Source organism: Osmerus eperlanus, chromosome 2 (genome assembly GCF_963692335.1).
Source record: "Osmerus eperlanus chromosome 2, fOsmEpe2.1, whole genome shotgun sequence".
In the NCBI taxonomy this organism is placed as follows: domain Eukaryota; kingdom Metazoa; phylum Chordata; class Actinopteri; order Osmeriformes; family Osmeridae; genus Osmerus; species Osmerus eperlanus.
The window spans coordinates 8521624-8546158 of NC_085019.1; the positions used below are offsets into that span (position 1 = coordinate 8521624).

At 41.5% G+C, this 24535-nt stretch overlaps 1 protein-coding gene and 8 gene segments (V, D, J or C); 1 reads left to right on the plus strand and 8 right to left on the minus strand.

Annotated features, from left to right (window-relative positions):
• Window positions 1-2433: 2433 nt before the first annotated feature.
• Window positions 2434-2911, minus strand: LOC134011388 (Ig heavy chain V region-like). The segment is given in 2 exon segments: window positions 2434-2744; window positions 2850-2911. Coding segments are annotated over 2 exon segments (351 nt in total).
• A 695-nt stretch (window positions 2912-3606) lies between these two features.
• LOC134011394 (Ig heavy chain V region PJ14-like) lies at window positions 3607-4112 on the minus strand. The segment is given in 2 exon segments: window positions 3607-3911; window positions 4018-4112. Coding segments are annotated over 2 exon segments (348 nt in total).
• Window positions 4113-4680: 568 nt separating this feature from the next.
• LOC134011371 (Ig heavy chain V region 914-like) lies at window positions 4681-5164 on the minus strand. The segment is given in 2 exon segments: window positions 4681-4988; window positions 5071-5164. Coding segments are annotated over 2 exon segments (357 nt in total).
• A 730-nt stretch (window positions 5165-5894) lies between these two features.
• Window positions 5895-6820, minus strand: LOC134036948 (immunoglobulin heavy variable 4-30-2-like). The segment is given in 2 exon segments: window positions 5895-6253; window positions 6778-6820. Coding segments are annotated over 2 exon segments (402 nt in total).
• A 3999-nt stretch (window positions 6821-10819) lies between these two features.
• On the minus strand, window positions 10820-11337 carry LOC134011381 (immunoglobulin heavy variable 1-18-like). The segment is given in 2 exon segments: window positions 10820-11130; window positions 11258-11337. Coding segments are annotated over 2 exon segments (354 nt in total).
• An 807-nt stretch (window positions 11338-12144) lies between these two features.
• Window positions 12145-12680, minus strand: LOC134036957 (Ig heavy chain V region 3-like). The segment is given in 2 exon segments: window positions 12145-12476; window positions 12584-12680. Coding segments are annotated over 2 exon segments (375 nt in total).
• A 3166-nt stretch (window positions 12681-15846) lies between these two features.
• LOC134037712 (immunoglobulin heavy variable 3-33-like) lies at window positions 15847-16388 on the minus strand. The segment is given in 2 exon segments: window positions 15847-16183; window positions 16306-16388. Coding segments are annotated over 2 exon segments (366 nt in total).
• A 243-nt stretch (window positions 16389-16631) lies between these two features.
• On the minus strand, window positions 16632-17428 carry LOC134011350 (immunoglobulin heavy variable 3-33-like). The segment is given in 2 exon segments: window positions 16632-17243; window positions 17366-17428. Coding segments are annotated over 2 exon segments (366 nt in total).
• A 1757-nt stretch (window positions 17429-19185) lies between these two features.
• Window positions 19186-24293, plus strand: aldh3b1 (aldehyde dehydrogenase 3 family, member B1). 2 transcript variants are annotated; one of them, XM_062451162.1, is made up of 10 exons: window positions 19186-19363; window positions 20272-20443; window positions 20646-20756; window positions 20947-21067; window positions 21177-21262; window positions 21605-21686; window positions 21879-22271; window positions 22574-22740; window positions 22877-22976; window positions 23110-24293. In XM_062451162.1, the coding sequence occupies exons 2-10, from the start codon at window positions 20282-20284 to the stop codon at window positions 23304-23306; spliced, it is 1419 nt and encodes a 472-aa protein (XP_062307146.1). In that variant the 5' UTR covers window positions 19186-19363; window positions 20272-20281; the 3' UTR covers window positions 23307-24293. The 2 variants fall into 2 exon arrangements, with proteins under 2 accessions (XP_062307146.1, XP_062307137.1); XM_062451153.1 differs by lacking the exon at window positions 19186-19363 and having other exon boundaries at window positions 20184-20443.
• Window positions 24294-24535: the final 242 nt, after the last annotated feature.

Here is a 24535-nt window from a genome sequence, read left to right on the forward strand (position 1 = left end):
CTCTACACTTATACTCTAAGTTCTTCCATCTCTACCCATCTTACTGTGGAGAGCAGGAGAGGAACAGAAGCCCTGACCAAACTAAGGAACAAACATGACAGTAGAACTACTGAGAATCCATCATGAGAGTTACATTTCTGGTGCTGCTGTCCAAGTTGTGAGAAAGGTCTGGTCTCAGCCCTTTTCATCTGCTTATTCTGGGCCTGAAGTACACACAAACAGTACTTCAGATTGATTACAGTTACATTTAGCAGACGCTCTTATTCAGAGCAACTTACAGTAAGTACATGGACATTCCCCCGAGGCAAGTAGGGTGAAGCGCCTTGCCCAAGGACACAACATCATTTGGCACAGCCAGAATCGAACCGGCAACCTTCTGATTAATAGCCCGATTCCCTAACCGCTCAGCCATCTGATTGAGTGATTGAATGTAAGTTCAGGTGTTGTGTTGTTCAAAGTTATTGTAAGCTGTTGAATTCTACAGATTCAACACATCAACCAGCTAAGTATTAGAATCAGGTGTGCTAGATTAGTGTTGGAGCAGAAACCTACAGGTATGTAGCTCTCCAGGAACTGGGCTGGAGACCCTTGATTTAAATGACATTCATATTTAAATCACAATTTGGATACTGAGGTGTATACAGCTATGGTGGTATTTTCCCAGACAGTCATTTTTTCATTTCTGTGACAATCCTACTGTAGATTTCAAAACTATAATACATTTGATAACTGAAGTGACCCCTTTCTGGTGGATTCATATAAAGTAAATACTCCAGAGGGATAGGGCATACGTTTTTGTACAAGGTTCCTGTTTGTGTGTATCGCTGTGACTCTCGGGCACAATAATACACAGCTGTGTCTTCTGGCTGAAAGTTGTTTCCTTTGAGGAACACTGTGTTTGTGGTGGTGTCTACAGTGAAACTGACTTTGTTCTTCAGTGAGTCTTTGGTAACAGAGCTCCCTCCACTGCACTTGTATCCCATCCACTCTAATGCTTTACCCTGAGACTGTCTTATCCAGTGGATACAGTAGCTTGTCTCAGAGATCTGACAGGAGATGGATAAACTCTCTCCTGGCTTCACAACTATATATCCAGGCTGCGTCAGGGTCGCACCCTGAACACCTGTTGAAATAAACAACATAAATTCCATTCATCAGAAATATTCAGAGACAGTATTGATTTTACACATGTTTTTTGTCACTCCAAGTCTTGACTTACAATGTGCAGCTGCCATCACCAGTAGTACTGATAGAGGGAACATGGTTTGTGTTGAAGATGAACTGGTGGGATTCTCCCAGAGGAAGTCTTATAGACCAACAGGTGGACACACCCTTTCCTGGGAGAGGATCAGAGGTAGATTTGCATGGATATCATGCAAATTATGGAAGCCAGAAGGTATAAAAGGGTACAGAAAGGGGTGATGATCATTTTGGTGTGTTTTAAAATGTCTTGTTTGCTTTTAATTCATGGAAGATTAAACGTTTTCGCAGTCTGTATTAAACATTTAGAAATAGTTGAAAATTATGAGGATTTTCTTTGGCATTTTACCTCATAGCCACCATAATCATAGCCTTGTCCTGACCAGACTCTCGTACATTTAATTTGTACAGAGAGTCTGGCCTCGCTCCATTGACAAGCGTTGACTTCCTTGTAGGCGGGTACTCTGTTGAAGTTTAAAACTATTGGATCTGCCCAGAGCCACTCTGATCGCTAGCGTTCGCCTTAGACAATTCTTTCACCACTACTGTAACAAAGCTAGCTGTCGTAGCTGGAAAATCAATCTGTTCCCGAACCCCGTGGGGAGGAGGGCCACAACATCATGGCCACCAACAAAACTCAGCAAAACTTGTTCTTGCTCTGGCTTTAGCTTATGGATATTCGGCAGCGTTGCCACAACGGACCGAATACGGAACTACAACACATTAGCGCACGACAGCCACTCCCTCTGTTCGCTGATTGGCCGGTAAAAAATTAACCGGAGACATCTGACTTACTTACCTCATGGCCAGACCTAGTACAGAAGCTAAATCAAAATTGAGCGGAAGTACGTAGGAGGGCAGAGCCAGGCTACCATAATCATGGACTTTTTCTCAGAATTTAAATCAAACGTTTCCATGTGTGTGCATGTGTGTGCATTGGTAGGTGGGTGTGTCTTTGTATGTATGTGTGTTTGTGTGTGTGCAAGGGTGGGTGGGTGGGTGCGTATATGAGTGTGTGTTTTTGCATGTGTGTGTGTATGTGTGTGTGTTGCCAGGTCATAAGAATTTCACTGTCCTGATGATGTTGTGCTATATTCGGTGCATGTGACAAATATACCACTGACTTTGTGTGCGTGTGTTTGTATGTGTGTACATGGGTGGGTGGGTATGTGTGAGCACACTCTCCACACTCTCAGCCACCTGGTTTTTGTGTGATGGTTCCTAACAGTTATTTTATTGTGTGTATCTAGCACAGTAATACACTGCAGAGTCCTCTGGCTTCAGCTGGCCCATGTGCAGATAGAAATTGGAGGTGTCTTTAGAGGCTGTAAATCTCCCCTGGACCGCGCTTGCACAGCCATTGTCACTGCTGGTATAGTAGTGAAAGATCCATTCCAGTCCTCTTCCAGAAGTTTGGCGGACCCAGTGCATCCTGTAGCTTGCCAGATTGAATCCACTGCAGGCACATGTTAGTTTGATGGATCCACCAGGGGTTGCCATGAGCGACGGTTCGGCCTGTGTGAGTGTGACCTGACCCTGGACACCTGAGGAGGAGGAGAGAAAGAGAAGGAAAAGGAGGTCACAGAGGTCATCTCTGGATTGGTACAACAACAGTGGTCAAACTGATCAGACTGAACACATAGACTCACAGGAAGCAGCTGCCAGTAGCAGCAGAGAGACAGAGAACATGGTTGATGGTGTTGAAGATGAACTGGAGCTGGTCTTCTCTACTCCTACAGTTTGGCAGACAAACAGACAGTCCTTGTATTATATTGGGGAGAAGATTTGCATAGAGGTGGAAGAGATCCTTAGAGGAGTATTCGTCAAGTCATCCACGTATTCGGGTCATCCATGGGACAAGGGTCTAATGGATACTTTCCTTAAATGTATGCTGATTATGTTTATAGAATCCTTTCTCTGATGTAAAATATGAATAGTGTTATCTTTAAATTTAGTCGAACAAATCATCTCCAAGGACCAAAAACAAATTGGGAGCCAACATTTTTTTTCTTTAAATGTTTTTCTTGTAATTGGATAACGTTTTCTGTCTGTGGTTGAATGGGCAGGTTGCCACACCCACAACAACATACTTGAAATTTGAAAGAACAATACAGTTTTCTGTGGGTCATCATAAAGTATTTTTCTGGACGACCACCCTGTGATTATTTACAACACCAGGATTCATGTTGAACATTGTGTTTTACTGCAGCAGTATTGAAGTGTGTGGTGTTCAATTTAATTTGAAAGCACTTCTAGAGGTTTGTGGAAACTCACTCCCCATTGTCCTTAATTCATAAGTCTACTGCTTGACATTTAACTTAGACTAAGATTGCCCCCTCTAGGCTGATATATTCATGTCTGAGTAGTGAGCAGAAGGTTTATGTACAGGACTGCTGTTGGTGTGTATCATTGTGAGTCTCTAGCACAATAATACACAGCTGTGTCATCAGTCTGCAGACTCTGTCCTTTCAGAGTCACCATGCTGCTGGAGGAGTCAACTGTCAAACTGAACTTGGTTTTAAGTGAGTCTTTGTAGGCTGAGTCTCCTGTATAAATTCTCCCGATCCACTCCAGTCTTTTCCCTGCAGGCTGTCGTATCCATGCTGTATTATAGCTACTCACAGAGTAGGAGACCTGACAGGTGATAGTCAGTGCTTGACCTGGCTGGACAGTCATAGAGGCTGGTTGGGTGAGTTGTTCACTGTTCACACCTGTTGAAAGACAAGAGTAACACAAAAATGAGGCATAACAGCACCATATTACCCTTCAATAAAAACTGTGCTCCTGTTTATTCCACCTGATTACAGAGAGACTCACAGGATGCAGCTGCCACCAGCAGCAGCAAAGAAACAGAGAACATGGTTGATGGTGTTAAAGATGAACTTGAGAGAACTGCTCTGCACTACTGTCCTGTACTTTGAGAAATTTGATGGCTCAGACATTGGAACAGTGTTTATATGTGGAGGTAGAGAGAGAGAGAGAGAGAGAGAGAGAGAGAGAGAGAGAGAGAGAGAGAGAGAGAGAGAGAGAGAGAGAGAGAGAGAGAGAGAGAGAGAGAGAGAGAGAGAGAGAGAGAGAGAGAGAGAGGAGGGGAAATGTCATTTGCATATTGAAACGTGTCAGGTGGGCATATTAAAGATTTATCAAGTCATGGTATGAAAGAAAGATGCAATTCCACTTTTCTGCTTGTCTAAGGTTCATGGAATCTTTATCTGCACATTTTTCATGCATTTATGTAGAACAGCATGTTTTACTGTGTTACATTGCACTGTGGGGTGTTACATGTAATATGTAATAATTTATAAAGATTTAAGTAAAGTCACTCTAAGGATCAACTTATTCCCCCCCAATTGTTCTTATTTCATGGGTCTACTGCTTTACATGTAATTTGAAGACCTAGATCGCCCCCTCCAGGTTGATACATATTCATCTCTAACAAGTGAGGAGAGGGTTCATGTTCAGGCTTGCTGTTGGTTTGAATCAGTGTGACTGTCTAGCACAGTAATACACAGCTGTGTCTTCAGTCTGCAGGTTCTGTCCTTTCAGAGTCAGAGTGTTGCTGGAGGTATCTCTGGTCATGATGAACTTGTTTTTCAGTGAGTCCTTGTAAGATAAGCTTCCACCAGTGCTTGTATAGCCAATCCATTCCAGAGCTTTCCCTGCAGGTTGCCGTATCCAACCTGTGCCATAGCTAGTGACAGAGTAGGAGACCTGACAGGGGATGGTCAGTGCTTGACCTGGCTGGACAGTCATAGAGGCTGGCTGGGTGAGTTGTTCACTGTTCACACCTGAGAAGATACATGAAAAGAAAACAATAAACCAAGGAACAGAATCATACATGTATGTGTTTGTCCTCAAAACTTAACTTACAGGAAGCAGCTGCCAGCAGTATTAGCAGCAGCAGAGAGACGGAGAACATGGTTGATGGTGTTGAAGATGATCTGGAGGGTGCTGTTCTTTTCTGCTCCTACTGAGAGACAGAGAGACAGACAGTCAATGTAATATATTGGTGGAGAAGATTTGCATAGGGGTGGGAGAGATTATAAGAGAAGAATCTACTGGGGTGATAAATGGAACCGGGGTCTGTACTAGGTTCTTCACAGTTACACTGATATTTGTGTATTTGTTTATTCTTTTTCATGAAAAAGTATCTCAAAAGATGTATTTCCAAGTACAATCAAACTTGGGGTCTAATTTCACCAATTAATTATCTTGGTCATCTGAAGTTTTCTTTTGCTGACATTTTTGGAGTCATGTTTTATTATTATGATATTTGTAAATGTGAGTTAGGTGGTGTTGTGGTGTTATTGGTGATTAACAGATGAGCTCAGCACCAGAGACTAACAATAAGATAGATATTTGAGGGAGTTTTGTGTAGCTTTGCAACCTCCAATAGTTACTTATTTTGAGCAGGTACTGTTGTAGCACAAATTACAACAACATGGTCCATATGGTGGACACATGGCGTATATTTCCACTGGCGTATATTTCCACTGATGTCTACCTTCATCTGTTTATTAATCTGGTCTGCAAACCAATTTTTCCTTCTGGGACAGTAACGGCCTAAATCAAATTGAAAGGGATTTTCCTACACAAAATTTCATTTGAGAGGCTGTTGCACAGAGTCCTCTCCTAGTTCTGTAATATACGGTGTTATAAAGACAAAGTCAAGCCTCAGTGCATCTCATTTGAGATCAAAGTTGATGCGTTTTTGTACAGCTCTGCAGTCTCCTCTGCCACTGTGGCTCTCGAGCACAGTAATAAACAGCTGTGTCTTCAGTCTGCAGATTCTGTCCTTTTAGAGTCACAGTGTTGCTGGAGGTGTCTCTACTGTAGCTGAACTTGTTCTTCAGATTGTTATTTTCATAGAAGCTTCCACTGCCCCACATATGAAAAATCCATTCCATTTGCTTTCCTGCAGGTTGTCGGATCCAAGCTGTGGCGTAGCTATTATCACTGACAGAATAGCCAGACACCTTACAGGTGAGCGTCAGAATCTCTCCTGGCTCCACAACCATTGACCCTGGCTGGCTGAGTTCAAGACCATGCACACCTACAGAAATGAAACATTTTTGGCAACATGTATTTAGTATATGAAGATGGTACATTTTCTTCTGTCCTAATGTATTTTATACTCAGAGACTCACAGGAAACAGAAGCCATCAGAAGCAGCAGAGAAACAGAGAACATGGTTGATGGTGTTGAAGATGAACTGGAGGGAGTTGCTCTCTTCTCCTCTCCTGGACCCAGAGAGGCTGTTTATATGAGGAGGTGGAGGGAGAGGAAGCAAAGGGGGAATATGTCATTTGCATAGAGAAAAGATGGATGTGGGCAGATACATATATCTGAGGAAATATCTTAATAATAACCTTCTGACAAATGTAGCATCTTTTTATAATATGACTAAGAAATCCTTTTGACGATTGTCACTGTAAACACCTAAACAAGTTGGAAAATATACAGGTATAATATTATGCCTATGGATGTTCGAAGTGTACAGAAAATGCTTGGGAAATAAAGCTGATGTATCATTCCAGATCTCACTTAATCACACCATCTCACACCTCTAATACTCACAGGAAGCAGCTGCCAGCAGCAGCAGTAGAGAGACAGAGAACATGGTTGATGGTCAAGATTACAGTTTTTCTGAATTGCTAAAACACTAAAACCCATCGGCTGAACAAAGTTCTCAGTTGCCTGAACTCATGTAGCTAATTGTGCAGTCTGTTGTCAATACCTTAAACCATTTCACATGGTAAAACACAATTTGCAGATCTCACATAGACTTTTCAGCAAAACTCTAAACACATTCTCATTCTCAAAACACATTCTGCACTCTAACGCACATGTCATCCATACTGGTAAACACAAATGGCAACAATCAAATACAAATAGAGAAAACATGTCATTGACAAAACACAACCACTCAAAATTGATTTCACTTGTTTCAAATGATGTGACACAACCAATATAAGCCAGTTCAGAGAGAAAACAGGTTGTTGAAGGTGGGAAAATATTGCTTGTGATGTCGACGAAGTGCTCTGGCCTGACACAACCCAAAGACAAGAAGAAGCACATTGATCACATGTTTACTCCTTAGATTGTTGTCCCTTTTACTGTAGTATTGTATACTGTAGTACAGTGCATTGTAGGCTGTATACTGTACAATGAACAAATTGTATGGCCCTGAACATTGTGCTTTCCATTTGTTACAGTAACAGTACTGACTGCTCAATAGATTTTGACTGGTTGCAGGTTCATATCAACAAAGAACAAGAGTGAGTTGTGAGTAGTGAGATGCAGGGTACAGTACTGTATAGAGGTACAAGGATGGAGAAAGAACAAAAAAAATTGCAAAGAGCAAAGCAGAGTAATAATTTCTGATACATTTTGAGATACTATGATAGAACATGTTGTCGTTCATCAAAAGACAATGACGAATAAATATGAAATTTGTTTTGAGATTACGTAAAAATGTCCTTGTACTTCTCCTTCAGAACTATATTTTTTGAACAATGTGTTTTCAATTTTTTTGTGTATTGTTTACTGACTGCTTGATAATGTATATCATTTTGATCACTTTGTTTATGATTTGAGAGCAGTGTTTGATTTTGAGCACAGGTAAATCTGTTTTGAGGCGAAAGCTTGATTTTGAGCACAGGTAAAAGTGTTTTGAGGCAAAAGTTTCATTTTGCAAGAGGATTCAGAGGTTTTGTAAATAGTGCTTGAAGATGAGGTTTTGTGTTTACAGTTTTGAGAAAATGGGTGACTGTTTCAAGAATGTGTTTTAGCAATTGTGAAAAACTGTAGAGAGAGAGAGAGAGAGAGAGAGAGAGAGAGAGAGATGAGAGAGAGAGAGAGAGAGAGAGAGAGAGAGAGAGAGAGAGAGAGAGAGAGAGAGAGAGAGAGAGAGAGGAGGGGAAATTGTATTTGCATATGAAATGTGTCAGGTGGGCATATTGAAGGATGATCAAATGATGGTGTGAAAGAAAGATGCAATTCCACTTTTCTGCTTGTCTAAGGTTCATGGGGTCTTTGGCTGGACACTTGTCATGCTTGTATGTATAACAACATGTTTCACTTTGTTATATTGCAGTGTGGAGTGTTACATGTAATATGTAATAATTTATAGAGGTTCAAGTAAAGTCACTCTAAGGATCAACCAATTCCCCTCCAATTGTTCTCATTTCATGGGTCTAGTGATCTACATTTTATTTGAAGACCTAGATCGCCCCCTGAAGGTTGATACATCTTAATCTCTAATTAGTGAGAAGAGGGTTTATGTACAGGTCTTCTGTTGGTTTGAATCAATGTGGTAGCGAGCACAGTAATATACAGCTGTGTCGTCAGTCTGCAGACTCTGTCCTGTCAGAGTCACTGTGCTGCTGGAGGAGTCGACTGTGATACTGAACTTATTTTTCAGTGAATCTTTATGGTGTGAGTCTCCAGTATATTTCATTCCAATCCACTCCAGTCCTTTCCCTGCAGGTTGTCGAATCCAAGCTGTATAATAGCTACTCACAGAGTAGGAGACCTGACAGGTAATGGTCAGTGCTTGACCTGGCTGGACAGTCAATGAGGCTGGCTGGGTGAGTTGTTCACTGTTCGCACCTGTTTGAAATACAAGAGTAACACCAAAATGAGACATAACAGCACCATATTACCCTTGAATAAAAGCTTTACTCCTGTTTATTCCACCTGATTACAGAGAGACTCACAGGAAGCAGCTGCAACCTACAGCAGCAGATAAACAGAGAACATGGTTGATGGTGTTAAAGATGAACTTGAGAGAACTGCTCTGCACTACTCTCCTGTACTCTGAGAGACTTGATGGCTCAGACATTGGAACAGTGTTTATAAGTGGAGAGGTGGAGAGAGAGAGAGAGAGAGAGAGAGAGAGAGAGAGAGAGAGAGAGAGAGAGAGAGAGAGAGAGAGAGAGAGAGAGAGAGAGAGAGAGAGAGAGAGAGAAGGAGGGGAAATGTAATTTGCATATTGAAATGTGTCAGGTGGGCATATTAAAGATTTATCAAATCATGGTGTGAAAGAAAGATGCAATTGCACTTTTCTGCTTGTCTAAGGTTCATGGGGTCTTAGTCTGGACATTTTTCATGCATTTATGTAGAACAGCATGTTTTACTGTGTTACATTGCACTGTGGGGTGTTACATGTAATATGTAATAATTTATACAGGTTCAAGTAAAGTCACTCTAAGGATCAACTAATTCCCCTCCAATTGTTCTCATTTCATGGGTCTACCAATCTACATTTTATTTCAAGACCTACATCGCCCCCTCAAGGTTGATACATCTTCATCTCTAACTAGTGAGGAGAGGGTTTATGTAAAGGTCTAATGTTGGTGTGTATCAATGTGGTAGCGAGCACAGTAATACACAGCTGTGTCTTCAGTCTGCAGATTCTGTCCTTTTAGAGTCACAGTGTTGCTGGAGGTGTCTCTACTGTAGCTGAACTTATTCTTCAGATTGTTATTTTCATAGAAGCTTCCACTGCCCCACATATGAAAAATCCATTCCATTTGCTTTCCTGCAGGTTGTCGGATCCAAGCTGTGGCGTAGCTATTATCACTGACAGAATAGCCAGACACCTTACAGGTGAGAGTCAGAATCTCTCCTGGCTTCACAACCATTGACCCTGGCTGGCTGAGTTCAAGACCATGCACACCTACAGAAATGAAACATTTTTGGCAACATGTATTTAGTATATGAAGATGGTACATTTTCTTCTGTCCTAATGTATTTTATACTCAGAGACTCACAGGAAACAGAAGCCATCAGAAGCAGCAGAGAAACAGAGAACATGGTTGATGGTGTTGAAGATGAACTGGAGGGAGTTGCTCTCTTCTCCTCTCCTGGACCCAGAGAGGCTGTTTATATGAGGAGGTGGAGGGAGAGGAAGCAAAGGGGGAATATGTCATTTGCATAGAGAAAAGATGGATGTGGGCAGATACATATATCTGAGGAAATATCTTAATAATAACCTTCTGACAAATGTAGCCCCTTTTTAGAATATGACTAAGAACTCCTTTTGACGATTGTATGGTAAAAGAGGTATATATTGGGCGTATGTTCACTGTGTAAAGAACGTTCCTGATCTAACTGTGATGATACACTCGCTACGTTCTTTTCAGTGAAAAAATAAACGTTTTGTCTCTAAACTAATTGTGTAAGATTTAATTGAATAATTGTTCACTGTATTCAATTCTCTGGTGTTACACGTAATCTGTAATCACGTTGTGGCAGACGGCAGGGAGAGGTGAGGGGAGTGGTGGTTGAGGGCAGGTATCTGGCAGCCCGTGGGATCCACCCCCGAGCCATGTGCATGGAAATTGGACCGTGTGTGCCGAGGTTTTCTTCAGCTTGATATTGTGGAAAGCCCACACCCCTTGACCTGCTACAACGTCTTGATATTAAAAGAGTTACTCTGCATAGACTGTGTCTGTTAGTGAACTGCATCAAAAAAGTTCACTCCCCATTGTTCTTAATTCACATGATTTCAGTTGTACTTTTTATTTGAAGACTAAGGTCGCCCCCAATAGGTTGATAGATGTTAATCTATAATAGAGATGGGATGGTTTATGTACAGGTCTGCAGTTGGTTTGTATCATTGTGAGTCTCTAGCACAGTAATACACAGCTGTGTCTTCAGACTGCAGGTTCCTCCCTTCTAGAAACGCTGTGCTGCTGGAGCTGTCATATCTGGAGCTGATCTTGTTCTTGAGTGAGTCTACTGTAGACTGGCTGCTAGTGCAGGTATACCCAATGTAACTCAGAGGTTTTCCCTCAGGTTGCCTTATCCAGCGAATGCAATAAGAGGAGACAGAAAACCCAGAGGGTTTACAGGAGATGGAGAAAGACTCTCCTGGCTTCACAACCACAGGTCCAGACTGGATGAGTTCAATGTCACTGTAAACACCTGAAAATATACAGGTACAATATTATGCCTATGGATTTTCGAAGTGTAGAGGAAATGCTTGGGAAATACATTGATGTATCATTCCAGATCTCACTTGATCACACAATCTCACACCTCTAATACTCACAGGAAGCAGCTGCCAGCAGCAGCAGCAGAGAAACAGAGAACATGGTTGATGGTGTTAAAGATGAACTGGAGGCAGCTGGTCTTCACTAATCTCCTGAGAAACTTGTCGGCTCAGACATTGAAGCAGTGTTTATAAGTGGAGAGGTGGAGAGAGAGAGAGAGAGAGAGAGAGAGAGAGAGAGAGAGAGAGAGAGAGAGAGAGAGAGAGAGAGAGAGAGAGAGAGAGAGAGAGAGAGAGAGAGAGAGAGAGAGAGAGAGAGAGAGAGAGAGGAGGAGGGGAAATTTACATTTGCATAGTGAAAGGTGTCAGGTGGGCATATTAAAGATTTATCAAATCATGGTGTGAAGGAAAGATGCAATTCCACTTTTCTACTTGTCTAAGGTTCATTGAGTCCTTTTCTGGAAACCTGTTATGCATTTATTTACAATTGCATGTTTCACTTTGTTACATTGCAGTGTGGGGTGTTATATATCAGGTGGGCGTCAGGTGGCTGAGCTGTGAGGGAAGCGGGCTAGTAATCTGAAGGTTGCCAGTTCGATTCCTGGTCATGCCAAATGACGTTGTGTCCTTGGGCAAGGCACTTCACCCTACTTGCCTCGGGGAGAATGTCCCTGTACTTACTGTAAGTCGCTCTGGATAAGAGCGTCTGGTAAATGTAAATATGTAATATGTAATTACTTATAGAGGTTCAAGTAAAGTCACTCTAAGGATGTACATATTTAATATGTAATTACTTATAGAGGTTGAAGTAAAGTCACTCTAAGGATTAACTAATTGTCCTCCAAATCTTCTCATTTCATGGGTCTACAGATCTACATTTTATGTGAAGACCTTGATCGCCCCCTCAAGGTTGATACAAATTAATCTCTAACTAGTGAGGAGAGGGTTTATGTACAGGTCTTCTGTTGGTTTGTATCAATGTGGTAGTGGGCACAGTAATACACAGCTGAGTCTTCAGTCTGCAGACTCTGTGCTGTCAGAGTCACTGTGCTGCTGGAGGAGTCTACTGTGATGCTGAACTTGTTTTTCAGTGAATCTTTATGGTGTGAGCCTCCAGTATATTTCATTCCAATCCACTCCAGTCCTTTCCCTGCAGGTTGTCGAATCCAAGCTGTCCAGTAGCTTACAACAGAATAGGTGACCTGACAGGTGATGGTCAGTGCTTGACCTGGCTGGACAGTCATAGAGGCTGGCTGGGTGAGTTGTTCACTGTTCGCACCTGTTTGAAATACAACAGTAACACCAAAATGAGGCATGACAGCACCATATTACCCTTAAATGAAAGCTTTACTCCTGTTTATTCCACCTGATTACAGAGACACTCACAGGAAGCAGCTGCCAGCAGCAGCAGCAAAGAAACAGAGAACATGGATGATGGTGAAGATGAACTGGATGGAGCTGGTCTTCTCTACTCCTACTGAGAAAGAGATACTTGATGGCTCAGACACTGGAACAGTGTTTATAAGGGGAAGTGGGTAGGGGAGAAGGGGAAATGTAATTTGCATAGTGAAAGGTGTCAGGTGGGCATATTAAAGGATGATCAAATTATGGTGTGAAAAAAAGATTCAATTCCACTTTTCTACTTGTCTAAGGTTCATGGGGTCTTTGTCTGGAAACCTGTTCTGCATTTTTACAAGAGATGTTTTTGTTTTGTTTATTCCCCTAAATCAGAGAGATTCACAGGAAGCAGCTGCAAGGAGCAGCAGCAGAGAAACAGAGAACATGGTTGATGGTGAAGATGAACTGTAGGGAGCTGCTCTTCTCTACCCACTGATACTCACTAGGACTCTCACATAGAGACCGTTTATAGGCGGGAGATGGTGGGAGAGAATGTGCAGTTTTTCTACATCCACAATACCAGGACTTTTTTGACCATGCACCCATATTGCTACAGACAAGCTTGTGCATGTTTGACACAAGTATAGTTGTGTCTGACCACACATCTGGGGAAATGTACATTAGCTGTGTTTGAGCTTGAGTGTGATTTCGTCAAATGGGAGAGTTTTTCTTGTAATAGTCGTCCACTAGCCTCTCTCCTTTCTCTGCCTCAGTAATACAATTCTGTGTCTTCAATGTTCAGCCATAGATATTGCCATCTAATGGATTCATCTGAGAAGAGAGTGAATCTACCCGGAACATACATGGAGTACTACATTTAGACACTACATTTACTAACTGGCTGAATGTGAACCCAGAGGTTGAACAAGTCAGTTTGTGGGATTCTCCAGTCTTTATTACCATTGATTTCACAGGATAATACATTCTCCAAGACAGTTCTGTGACCTTCAATTAAATTTTACGTGGACATGGAAAAAATATACAAATTTAACATTAAATATAATAAAGGTCTTGTGACTTTCAAGAATAACTTTTTGCTAATATATGGTAACAAGCATTTAAACGATTGTTTACTTTAGGCAAATTACACCTTAGATGAACAGATGAAATGTCAAATAGGTTAGGCTTCCTGTACCGCATTATTTATTTCCAGTAATAAGGTCAGGGTTAGGTCACTGCCCACAACTAAATGGAACACTCCACCACGTTGAAAAAATAGGGCAGAGAGATGTAAGAAAAACAAGAGTGCACTCTGAATGTTAACAGTGCCTATATGTACTGTGTAAAGTGCAGCACCAAACATCAAAGTATTGAAAGGGGGTAGCACAGGCTTACTTTGAACCTGACGGGTGCATTATCTTACTTTGTATTTCTAATTGTGTTTGTATTTGTTCGCATTGGTTCCGAATGAAGAGCAGGCAAAAAAAATTGAAATGTTTGAAATAGAAATTGATTATGACTTGGGTTGGGAGTATGAAGGAGAGACAGAAACAGATCAACAGGAAGCTGTTGTGGAGATAGACCAGCTAGATTGTGATATTCCATCCCAGGAAGAGAGGGTCCAGAACCAGGAATTCCATTTCAAGGACCACCTCTGTTGCTCCATATTCAATCTAATTTGTTGCAACTGTCTCTGCCTTGGACTCCTTGCTCTACTCTGTTCATTGAAGGTAAGACAGCTTGCTTAAAAAAAAGGTTGAGATTATTTTTGTTTCATCTTTTGAATGTGTCTATGGTACCAAAGTCTCTAAACTCCCAGTCATACGATTGGAAAAAAAAATTGCTGTATATGTCACTGGTGTTCCTCTGCTAGTGGGACCAGATTTATTTACAGTACATCCTAACTTCTGTCTCAGGCGAGGAAGAAGATGGGGAAGAGAGACATCGAGGGTGCACTAGTGTGCAGCCGCCACGCTTGCAGGACCAACGTAGCTGCTATCCTCATCACATGTCTGCTGACATGTCTGACATGTCTGCTGACATCATCTTCCTTTGTTACCAAGGACTAAACTACAACAACAGCACCTATACTACTCAACAATTTGACTCCTCAGAGTTGCCATCCTCTGATGACCTGGGGATCGAGGCACAATCACGAAACAAAAAGAAGCCTAATCAAGTCTGTGCGAAACCAATAGAAAGACCGGTCCCATATCAACCATCATACAACCACTACAGACCATCTCACAACTCACCAACATTTAAATCAAGTGGAAGTTACAGAAATGCACCTGTCTTGAGGGGAAGGGGCTGATTTTAAATCCAGATAATATGATGATTGTGTGTTTATACATTTTGCTTTAAATACAATATAATCCAAGAAAAGGCAACAACAAAAAGATTTAACATGAAAAAAGTATAAAACAGCAAGTTATTCTGTGTTGTTTCCTACAGCAGTTAATCCAGCATGTCTTACATTACATAATCAAATATCGAATCACACAGAACATATTGCCATGTTTGTCTTGTAGTTATGTTAAGTGGATTTATGACAACCACATGCTTTTGTAGAGGTGGTTTCTAAAATCATTGGGCAATTCTGCATCACCGTTCTGTCATGTAAAATCTACATTAGGTAAAACAAAACAGGTTTGTTATATTTGTAGTATCAGCCATTTAGTTTGGTGTAAATCTGGTTGTGTTTTATGACTGTGTTGATTCTGAATGATTAGATTTCAAAAACTGCTAAAGGTCATATTTTTCAGAACTCAATATGAATTTGAAATAGGAGAGAAGTTTAAGGTCTCTGGCTCAGAAATTGTTTGAGCGACACGTGTGTGTTAGTGTTTCTGATACTAAAACACTACACTCTGAAAGTTTAGTAGGCTAGACAACTTCAGACAAGGTTGTAGGTTCATGCCCACCCACTTTGAAAATGGCAAATCAGTCCCCACCACTTTTTATATGGGAAACTCATATTTAAGGTGCATCACCAGTTATTAAAAAAAGCTGTCCCATCCACATTTGAAAACAAATATGCCCTTGACTTCAGATGCCCCATGCTGTCAGAGTTATCTCTGGTGATTTACGTCCTTGTTTCAACACTTTTTGCATGGCTAGCCCCTAGGAATGTGGGGAGTTGCAGCAAGTGTGTGTGTTTGTGTTTGTGTGTGTGTGTGTGTGTAGCTACTTCCCCTTAGTGGATTTTCTGATTAGTTTTTGTGCATCGTGTTTGTGTTTTAGTTCTTGACTGATACTATGCTGCCCTCTGAAGGTTCTACTGTTAGAATCTCTCAGTGTTTATGTGCATCTCATCCACTCTCACACATCACTGTGAGTCTCTAGCACAGTAGTACACAGCAGAGTCCTCAGCTCTTAGGGCAGACAACTTCATGTGCGTCAAACTTTTGGAGTTATCTTTGGTGATTTCTATTCTTCCTTCAACACTTTTTGCATAAGAAGTTCCACTAGCATCACTCCATATGGCACCTATCCATTCCAGTGCTTTGCCAGTTGGTTGTCTTATCCAGCGCATGCCATAGCTACTGAAAGTAAACCCAGCTCCCTTACAGGACAGACTGAGAGTTTCTCCTGGCTGTTTCAGTACTGGACTGGAGGGAATGGACTCCAGAGTCTGGCCACTCAGACCTGGGGAAGAGAGCAAAACAACAATATTGATCAAGTAAGCAACAAAAGGGGATACAATGAAGGTCTTCAGGTGGAATATTAGTATGTCAGTTGATGAAGCAATAGAGTCCGTCAGCACTCACAGGGCAGACAGAGAGACAGCAGCAGGAAGGAGAGTTTGTCTGTCATACTGAGGGAGGAGATGTCAGCTCAGCTGCTCAACATGAGACAACAAGGCAGCAAGACAGCAGAACTTAAGTAGACACTCAGAGCTGGATTTGCATCAAAATATCATGAAGAAGGAGGGACTATCTTGATTCATGGGTCAAGAATCAATCAATACAGTAACTGATCAGTTCATCCATCTATCCATCCATTCAATGATCAATCAATTACCTATAATGTACAAACATTTAAGGAAACAGTTTAATCTGATAATACAGGGACTTCATGAGAATGGGTCAATTTGTCTATACATTGGTGAAAGAGCAATGAAAGAAAATATCCTACGAAGGTGAATAATTGTCTGTGTAACAGAAAGGCTTCTCCCCACTAGTTTGAGGAAATGTGAACCTACATACTGTATGTATCTTTTGTTAAGGACTGACAGTTGTTTTGAACCTCTGGGGAATGTGTTCCGTAGACGCAGGGACAAACGTGTGTGTTTGTGTTTTAGTACTTGACTGATACTATGCTGCCCTCTGAAGGTTCTACTGTTAGAATCTGTCAGTGTTTATGTGCAGCTCCTCCACTCTCACACATCACTGTGAGTCTCTAGCACAGTAGTACACAGCAGAGTCCTCAGCTTGTAGGCCAGACAGCTTCAGATACACCATGCTGTTGGAGTTATCTCTGGTGATCTCTATTCTTCCTTCAACACTTTTTTCATAGATGGTTTTGCTAGCATCATACCAGATAACTCCCATCCAGTCCAATGCTTTTCCTGTTGGTTGTCTTATCCAGTGCATGTGATAGCTACTGAAAGTAAACCCAGCTCCCTTACAGGACAGACTGAGAGTTTCTCCTGGCTGTTTCAGTATTGGACTGGAGGGAATGGACTCCAGAGTCTGGCCACTCAGACCTGGGGAAGAGAGTAAAACAACAATGTTGATCAAGTAAGCAACAAAAGGGGATACAATGAAGGTCTTCAGGTGGAATATTATTATGTCAGTTGATGAAGCAGTAGAGTCCGTCAGCACTCACAGGGCAGACAGAGAGACAGCAGCAGGAAGGAGAGTTTGTCTGTCATACTGAGGGAGATGTCAGCTCAGCTGCTCAACATGAGACAACAAGGCAGCAAGACAGCAGAACTTAAATCGACACTCAGAGCTGGATTTGCATCAAAATATCATGAAGACGGAGGGGTGGTCTTGACTCATTAGGGTCAATAATCAGTCAATAAAGTAACTGATCAGTTAATCCATCCATCTAACCATTCACTCAATGATCCATCGATTTCATGTAATGTAGAAACATTTAAAAATGTCACGTCATCAGCTGAAGTTAGAAACACGCTGTCAACAGCAAGTGAGTTAAATGAAGTACAAAGACCTCTGTCTTCTCTGAGGGTTTAGATTCTATGAGTGGGTTTGTTCAGTTGCTCCACTCTGTCACATCACTGTGTCTGTCGAGCACAGTACACAGCAGGTTTTTGCAGGACTGAACTGACTGGTATGGTACTAGTGGCAATTTGCACCTGATGGAGAACAGATGTTTTATTCATATCCTAAATGGTTCAACTTTGTGAGAATGGATGACAAAGTCCCAGCAGGACCAGGAGGAGGTGTAGTTTGCCTGAGAGAGATTCATAAGTACCAGTGCTGAGGCTGTATGATTTGCATGACAATGTGGATTGGGTTGTACTATCTTAACAGCTCACGTAGAAGACTTGTTTAGAATTTGAAGGAAATAGGGGAACATCTTTTAAGAAAAAGTGCAGTGTCAGCTTCCCATGGAGTGAGTCAATGAAAACTGTTGTTGTAGGTATACAGAGAACAGAAGAAAATGTTTGAAACTTACAATACATTTGAGCATTGCAGTGGAAAATGACACATAATTAGGCCTGTGTTCAAAAGCAACAGTGTCTGCTATATTTATTGAGCCTTATAAGGGCCATGGGGTTGCCTAAATATAGGCTAAAAAAAATATTTAAGAATGGTTTAAACGTTTTACACTTTTATGGTGTCTGTTCTGTCATGGACCAAAGTGAAAATGCGTTTTGCTGTTCTAATGATGTTAGAATTAATAGTTCTAGAATTCATTCATATTTTTCTAATAATCATTCATGTGAATTACATCAATAAAGGGAATTTGAGTAGGCCTTTAATAATGATTCCATATGGCCCAATTCTCCCCCATTTTACTCACGTAAATGCTAGAAATAGATATTGAATATTGTTGATATGAACAACGCTAAACATTTAAACGAAAAACATCAGAATTAAATAGCTACAGGGGGAATTGATGAGGATCCACACTACTACCACATTAACGTTCATGTTACATCAATCAATGAAAATAATAAAGATGTATTTATTCGGTTTTGAGTAACAGTAACTACTTTTTTGCTCGTTTGAAACGTTGTGGTAACTAGCTTACAATGCAAATGCTTGCAAATGCAAAGTAGCCGAAGTTTCTAGTAAACGAAATATGGTAGAATTTAGATTATGAAAATGAACAGGAGCAGTCTTTGTCATACTGAAATTATATTTTGAAACGACTCACAAGCTGGAGTTCATCATGCATAGCACTGTATCACCATGGGGAATTTCCTGTGTGTGATGTGTGTGTGTGAGGTTGAAAGAAAGAGCAGCCACCTGCAGCTGAGGCTCAGTATGTTTGTAGGCAACTTTGTATTTATACATTAAAGATATGCCCTGAATTAATTGGTCTAACAATAAGTACTGTGTACACTATTAGCACATAATGTGACAACAATATGCTTAATAGACAATTAAGTAGCCTACACCTTTAGGCCTACTTATGGTCTTCCTGGGATAGGTTAAAGGCTCGTCTTTCTAGTTCAACCAAAAATGTACTGCTGTTTCCTTTCCACACCCAACTAGCATGACTAGTCATGATTTTTTTTTAAGAAAAGAAAATCACCCGGTATCTACTCCATTTTCTTCCCAAACTCGGACACGACCTGGTTTTTTGAAAAATAAAGGAAAGGCGTCGAAGTAAGATACCTTGCAGAAGCACGTGAGTTTAATGTTGTTGATGTAAACTTTTAAGCAAGAAGGGGAACTACAACCGATACAATAAACTAATTGTATAAGATTGCATAAGAGGGAGCATGGGGACATGATGGTGGGTTTAATTTAGTCGGTGTCAATTTGTTCCTCATGGTAAACTGTAACATTATTTCTATACACATAGGCCGACCCTACGGTAGACTAATTGTTATGAAAGTAGCTTTCTTATTGAAGTCACGTCAAAAGTCAAATGACATGGCAACGCCACAGATTTCACTTCTCCATTGTGAGGGACAAATCGTTGGACCGATCGAGTTGCAAACTAGCTCAACAGATACAGCTGCAAGCAATCAACCGTGATCACTCGGCGGTTTGGTGGCTCTGTCATTTGCATACGCTTGTAGGCTACGAATGAATGAATTCACGACGTCGTTGTCAATTTCGGATTTGTTTGTTTTGTTGTTGTTGTTTTTTTTTGGGGGGGGGGGGGGGGCGACAGGCCTTTCTCTTCATAATCGGTATGAATTGTTTAATGGTTTTAGACCCTGGTACTTTTGCGTGGGTTCCACTTGGGCGCAACATACAATTTTCATAAATAATATGGCATTTGATGAATGGCACTTCCATCAGTGATTTCTAGCTCAGTGTTTCTCAGACTTGGTCATGAGGACCCTGTCACTCTTCCAACACACCTGATTCAAATGAATGGGTTGTTATCAGGCTTCTGCAGAGCTTGATGACAACCCATTCATTTGAATCAGGTGCGTTTGTAGTAAGAAAACATCGAAAACATTTTGAGAAATCCTGATCTACGTTAAACTTGCTGTACCGTCTATGGAGTTTTTTTTAATCTACTTCTGTTAACTACCCTTCCACCATGCATGTCTGTGTCATTTGTTTGCTCATTTTCCACAGACTTGCAGAGATGGAAAGCCAAAGTAAAATTATGGATAGGCTGCGTGCTACCTTCCGCTCTGGTGTGACTGTTACAGAACAGTTCCGTAGAACCCAGCTTAATAACCTTCTCTCACTAGTAACAGAGAACGAACAACTGATTGTAGATGCACTCCACAACGACTTGAATAAGGTGAGACTACCTATATTGACTGAAAAAATAAGTGGGAGTACTTTATAAAATGCAATGTAAATGTAAATCTATTATTGTCTTTCATAAGGAAAATGAAGAGAAACATGTCTACTTACACATTAGTGTGTATGTACTGCAAATGGTGGCCTGTTAATGGCAGCCTTAGATCTTAAACTAATGATGCACATATAATCCCCTCCAGCCCAAGTTTGAGGCCATCCTATCAGAGGTACATATGGTTTTGAATGACATTTACTATGCATTGGACCACCTGAAGTCCTGGATGCAGCATGAATATGTGGGCAAGAATATGGTAAGGCCTTGTCTGTAGTTTGTTCAAAGTTCATGAACGTTTCACGGAAGTTCATGTTGGTTATTCACTATCACTACAAACACACAAATACAAATGTTCTTTAAAGTTAACTAATGCCTGGCAAGAGTGTGAAACCACAGTTTTTGATGCATCTGTTTTTCTCTTTCTCTAACCATCAACCCATTTCAAGGCCACAAGGCTAGATGACTGTTTTATCCGTAGAGAACCCTTAGGAGTGGTTTTAATCATAGGAGCATGGAACTACCCCCTACAGCTCATTATCCTACCCCTCATAGGGGCAATTGCAGCAGGTAAACTGTATACTCATCTTCAGAGGCTGCACTAGTACCTCCAGTGTAATGTAGGTGAGCTCTGATTCCTTTTATTTGTATGTAATGCTGTGATTACATCATCGACCAGGGAACTGTGTTGTGCTGAAGCCGTCGGAGATCAGCCAGGCTACAGAGAAACTCCTGGCAGAACTCATCCCCAAATATTTGTCTCAGGTAAAGACAAGATTGTAAGATGACGAAACTGCTGCTACGCACTTGTCCTGATTGATACCTGATACTTGATACCTGATTTAGTGTCACACTAGCAGGCAGCGACCATTTCCTCATTCTTCAAGCCTCATTCTCACAAGTTTAGTTGTGATTTATATCAAGTACATTTGATGTGATCAAGTGGAAGTTTGTGATTTATCAAGTGAAGCATATGTGCTGTTCCAAGTTTTCAAAGGGATTGTGAGACTTGTATCTCCATAAGCACATAGGACCTATAGTGTCAGGGTTTGTGTTCTGTTGAGTCACTGAGACGTGTGTTGCATTAACAGAATCTGAACTCTACAGGATTGTTACGCAGTGGTGTGTGGTGGAGCAGATGAAACCAAGGAACTACTAGAGAAGAAATTTGATCACATTTTCTACACGGGTAAAGCCAACCAGAGAATACTTTTAATAATGTAACACAAGGAGATATAACTTATTTTTTCCTACTAATGTTTTGAATGTGGAAGGTTTGTGTCTCCTTGTGACAACCTGCTTAGCTACATGAACTCCACTGTTGCTCTTGTCAATTTCACCTCCAAGTGTCTCTAACCCCCCTGACTTCCTGCTGCCTCAGGTTCCCAGGTAGTGGCACGCATTGTCCTGCAGGCAGCCTCGGTGCACCTCACTCCCGTCACCCTTGAGCTGGGTGGTAAGAGCCCCTGCCTCATCCATGGGGACTTGGACATCCCATCTGCTGCACGCCGCCTGGTCTGGGCAAAGTTTTTCAACGCCGGCCAGAGCTGCGTGGCACCCGACTACGTGCTTTGCTCGACGGCCATGCGTGACGCCCTACTGCCCGCCCTCCGCGACACTTTGAAGTCGTTCTACGGGGAGGACATACGGACTAGTCCGGACATGGGGCGCATTGTGACGCCACGCCACTGGACTCACCTGATGGAGTTGCTGGGCAAGAGCAAGGGCAGGGTGGTGATTGGAGGAGAGAGCGACGAGGGAGACCGGTACATTGGTGAGTTGGGTATGGAGGGGAGGGGACAGGAGAGGAAGAAACGCTTAGATTAGTGTGAGTCTGTAAGTGTGAAGCGGCATTGTGAGTGCATACTGCCACCTGCTGCTTTTCAGGGTAAACTGATCATTTTGTTGAGGTATGAAATTGATAGAGTATTGGTGCTATGTTTCTAATTTAAATATCTTTTGGATTGACAGTTTTGCTCGTTGATCATTTTCAATTGAACTTGTAAAGTCTATGTTTTTGATGTCACTTTATTTGGAACTGAAGTTTGACTCGACAACCTCCACCTCCTTTTGCAGCTCCCACAGTGCTGGTGGATGTTCAGGAGAGTGATGTCCTGATGCAGGAGGAGATCTTTGGGCCCATCCTCCCTATCATCACCATTGAGTCTCTGCAGGAGGGGATAGACTTCATCAACCGCAGGGAGAAGCCACTGGCCCTTTACGTCTTTTCTGACGAGAGCTCGGTAAGACAGAGCTGTTTGCTCTAATAAGGAAATGGAAACACTTTTTGAAGGATTTGCGTGTATTTACATGTCATCACTGTGGCCTTTGGACTGTTGCCATTTTCTTAATCATGGAAATGGCATTTTTGATTTTCAGGTGGTGAAAAACGTTTTGGAGAACACCAGTAGTGGAGGCTTCTGCTCAAATGATGGTATAGTCCACATGACCCTACCAGGACTGCCCTTTGGGGGAGTAGGTAAGTGTGTGTGTGTGTGTGTGTGTGTGTTCAAGCTGAGCATGAATAAGCTAAGCTACTCCCTATCCCCACACTTGTCCAATGTATTTCCCCTCTCTCTTTTCCCCACCATCCTCTCTCGTCCCTTTCCAAGGAGCGAGTGGCTGCGGCAGTTACCACGGGCGCTGGAGCTTTGAGACGTTCAGCCACCGGCGGGGCTGCATGATGCGAAGCTGGGGCCTGGAGAAGATCAATGGGCTTCGCTACCCGCCCTACCAGGAGCGCAGCCTGAGCTGGCTCCGCTGGGCCACCACCGCCAAGAGCAGCTGGACAAGCTGCTCTCTCATGTGAAACTGTGTCAGTGGAACCAACACATGCGGCTGATGTCACACCTCTTCAGTCTGTGACTCATTGACTGTTACATTTCGAATGAAATATTTTTGGTCACGTGTAAAATGTGATTTTTCTCATCAAATGTTTATGTACCTCGTATGAAGATCCTCTGTCAGGTCAAGGCATGTAGTTGACAGTGCAGACTCTTCTGATTAACCTGTTTTTTTAAGTCAAACCACTTTGTTGGTTCCTGTTCTGCTGGGACTGGTTTTGCAGTTGTTCCTAATGTAACTCTTCATTCAATGACACCTGAAGCGTGAAGAAGTAGCACTTGTCGATCTGGTTTGACCAGCTTACGCAATCCTGGATTTTCTTCCTTCTACCTAAAATGCATGTTAAGCCTCCTCTTCTATTTATTCACTTGAAATGCCAAGTTCTAAAGGTAATTTGACCCATACATGTAGATATGTGGGGAAAGCTGTTGTAGAATATTGTAGTGTGCAACAGAAATAAACTTTAGATTAACTGTCTCTAACCCTTGGACTCCTGACTCAGGGATACATTGACATATATGCACAAAAGCCCTGTTGTGAAAATTAGGTGGCTTGTCCTTTTGGTGGATAAGGGGGTTTTGGTTCACTTATTACTTTGGGTTTCACACAATTTATTGCAGGTTCTTCTATATAATTGTCCAGTGTGGAGACAGATGGGTTTTCTGTTTTTACCAAGTGTACATTAGATGTCAGTGTAAATAAATGTAAAAAAAATTTGATGAATAAAATCACAATTCACATTTTGTAAACAAATATTTAGTCATTGGTTATTACCATTTTCAAATTAAAATGTCAACAACAAAATAGTTTCACAATTGTAATGCAAATGCTGCATAAAGTCAGGTTTAGTCTGGTGTTGGTGTTTCTGGGATAAAACAAAGTAATACCATCTGGTTTAATCAAGATGTCAACCATACAAATTGCATGTCGTGTTGGGTTTGAGCTCAAAATACCAATGAGGATGCACAATTAGGTATCCATTATCATGAATTCACTATAAAGTCACAGTAAGGCTTAATTATGATTTTTTTTTAAAGACGGGCTTTAATATAACCCATCCCTCCTAAAGCAGATTTAGATACTTTAAAAAATGGAAAGGCTATAACTTGAATATTTCAACATAAATTGTACCATATCAACTATAGACACAATATGGTGTTCCGTTTGTGAGATACATTTAAACCTAAATTACAA

Coding starts and splice junctions, on each gene's coding strand:
- aldh3b1 (XM_062451153.1), top strand. CDS start 20,234: ATGCATGTCTGTGTCATTTGTTTGCTCATTTTCCACAGACTTGCAGAG. Junction 21,068..21,176: donor CATAGGGGCAATTGCAGCAG/GTAAACTGTATA, acceptor ATCATCGACCAG/GGAACTGTGTTGTGCTGAAG. Junction 21,687..21,878: donor TGATCACATTTTCTACACGG/GTAAAGCCAACC, acceptor CTGCTGCCTCAG/GTTCCCAGGTAGTGGCACGC.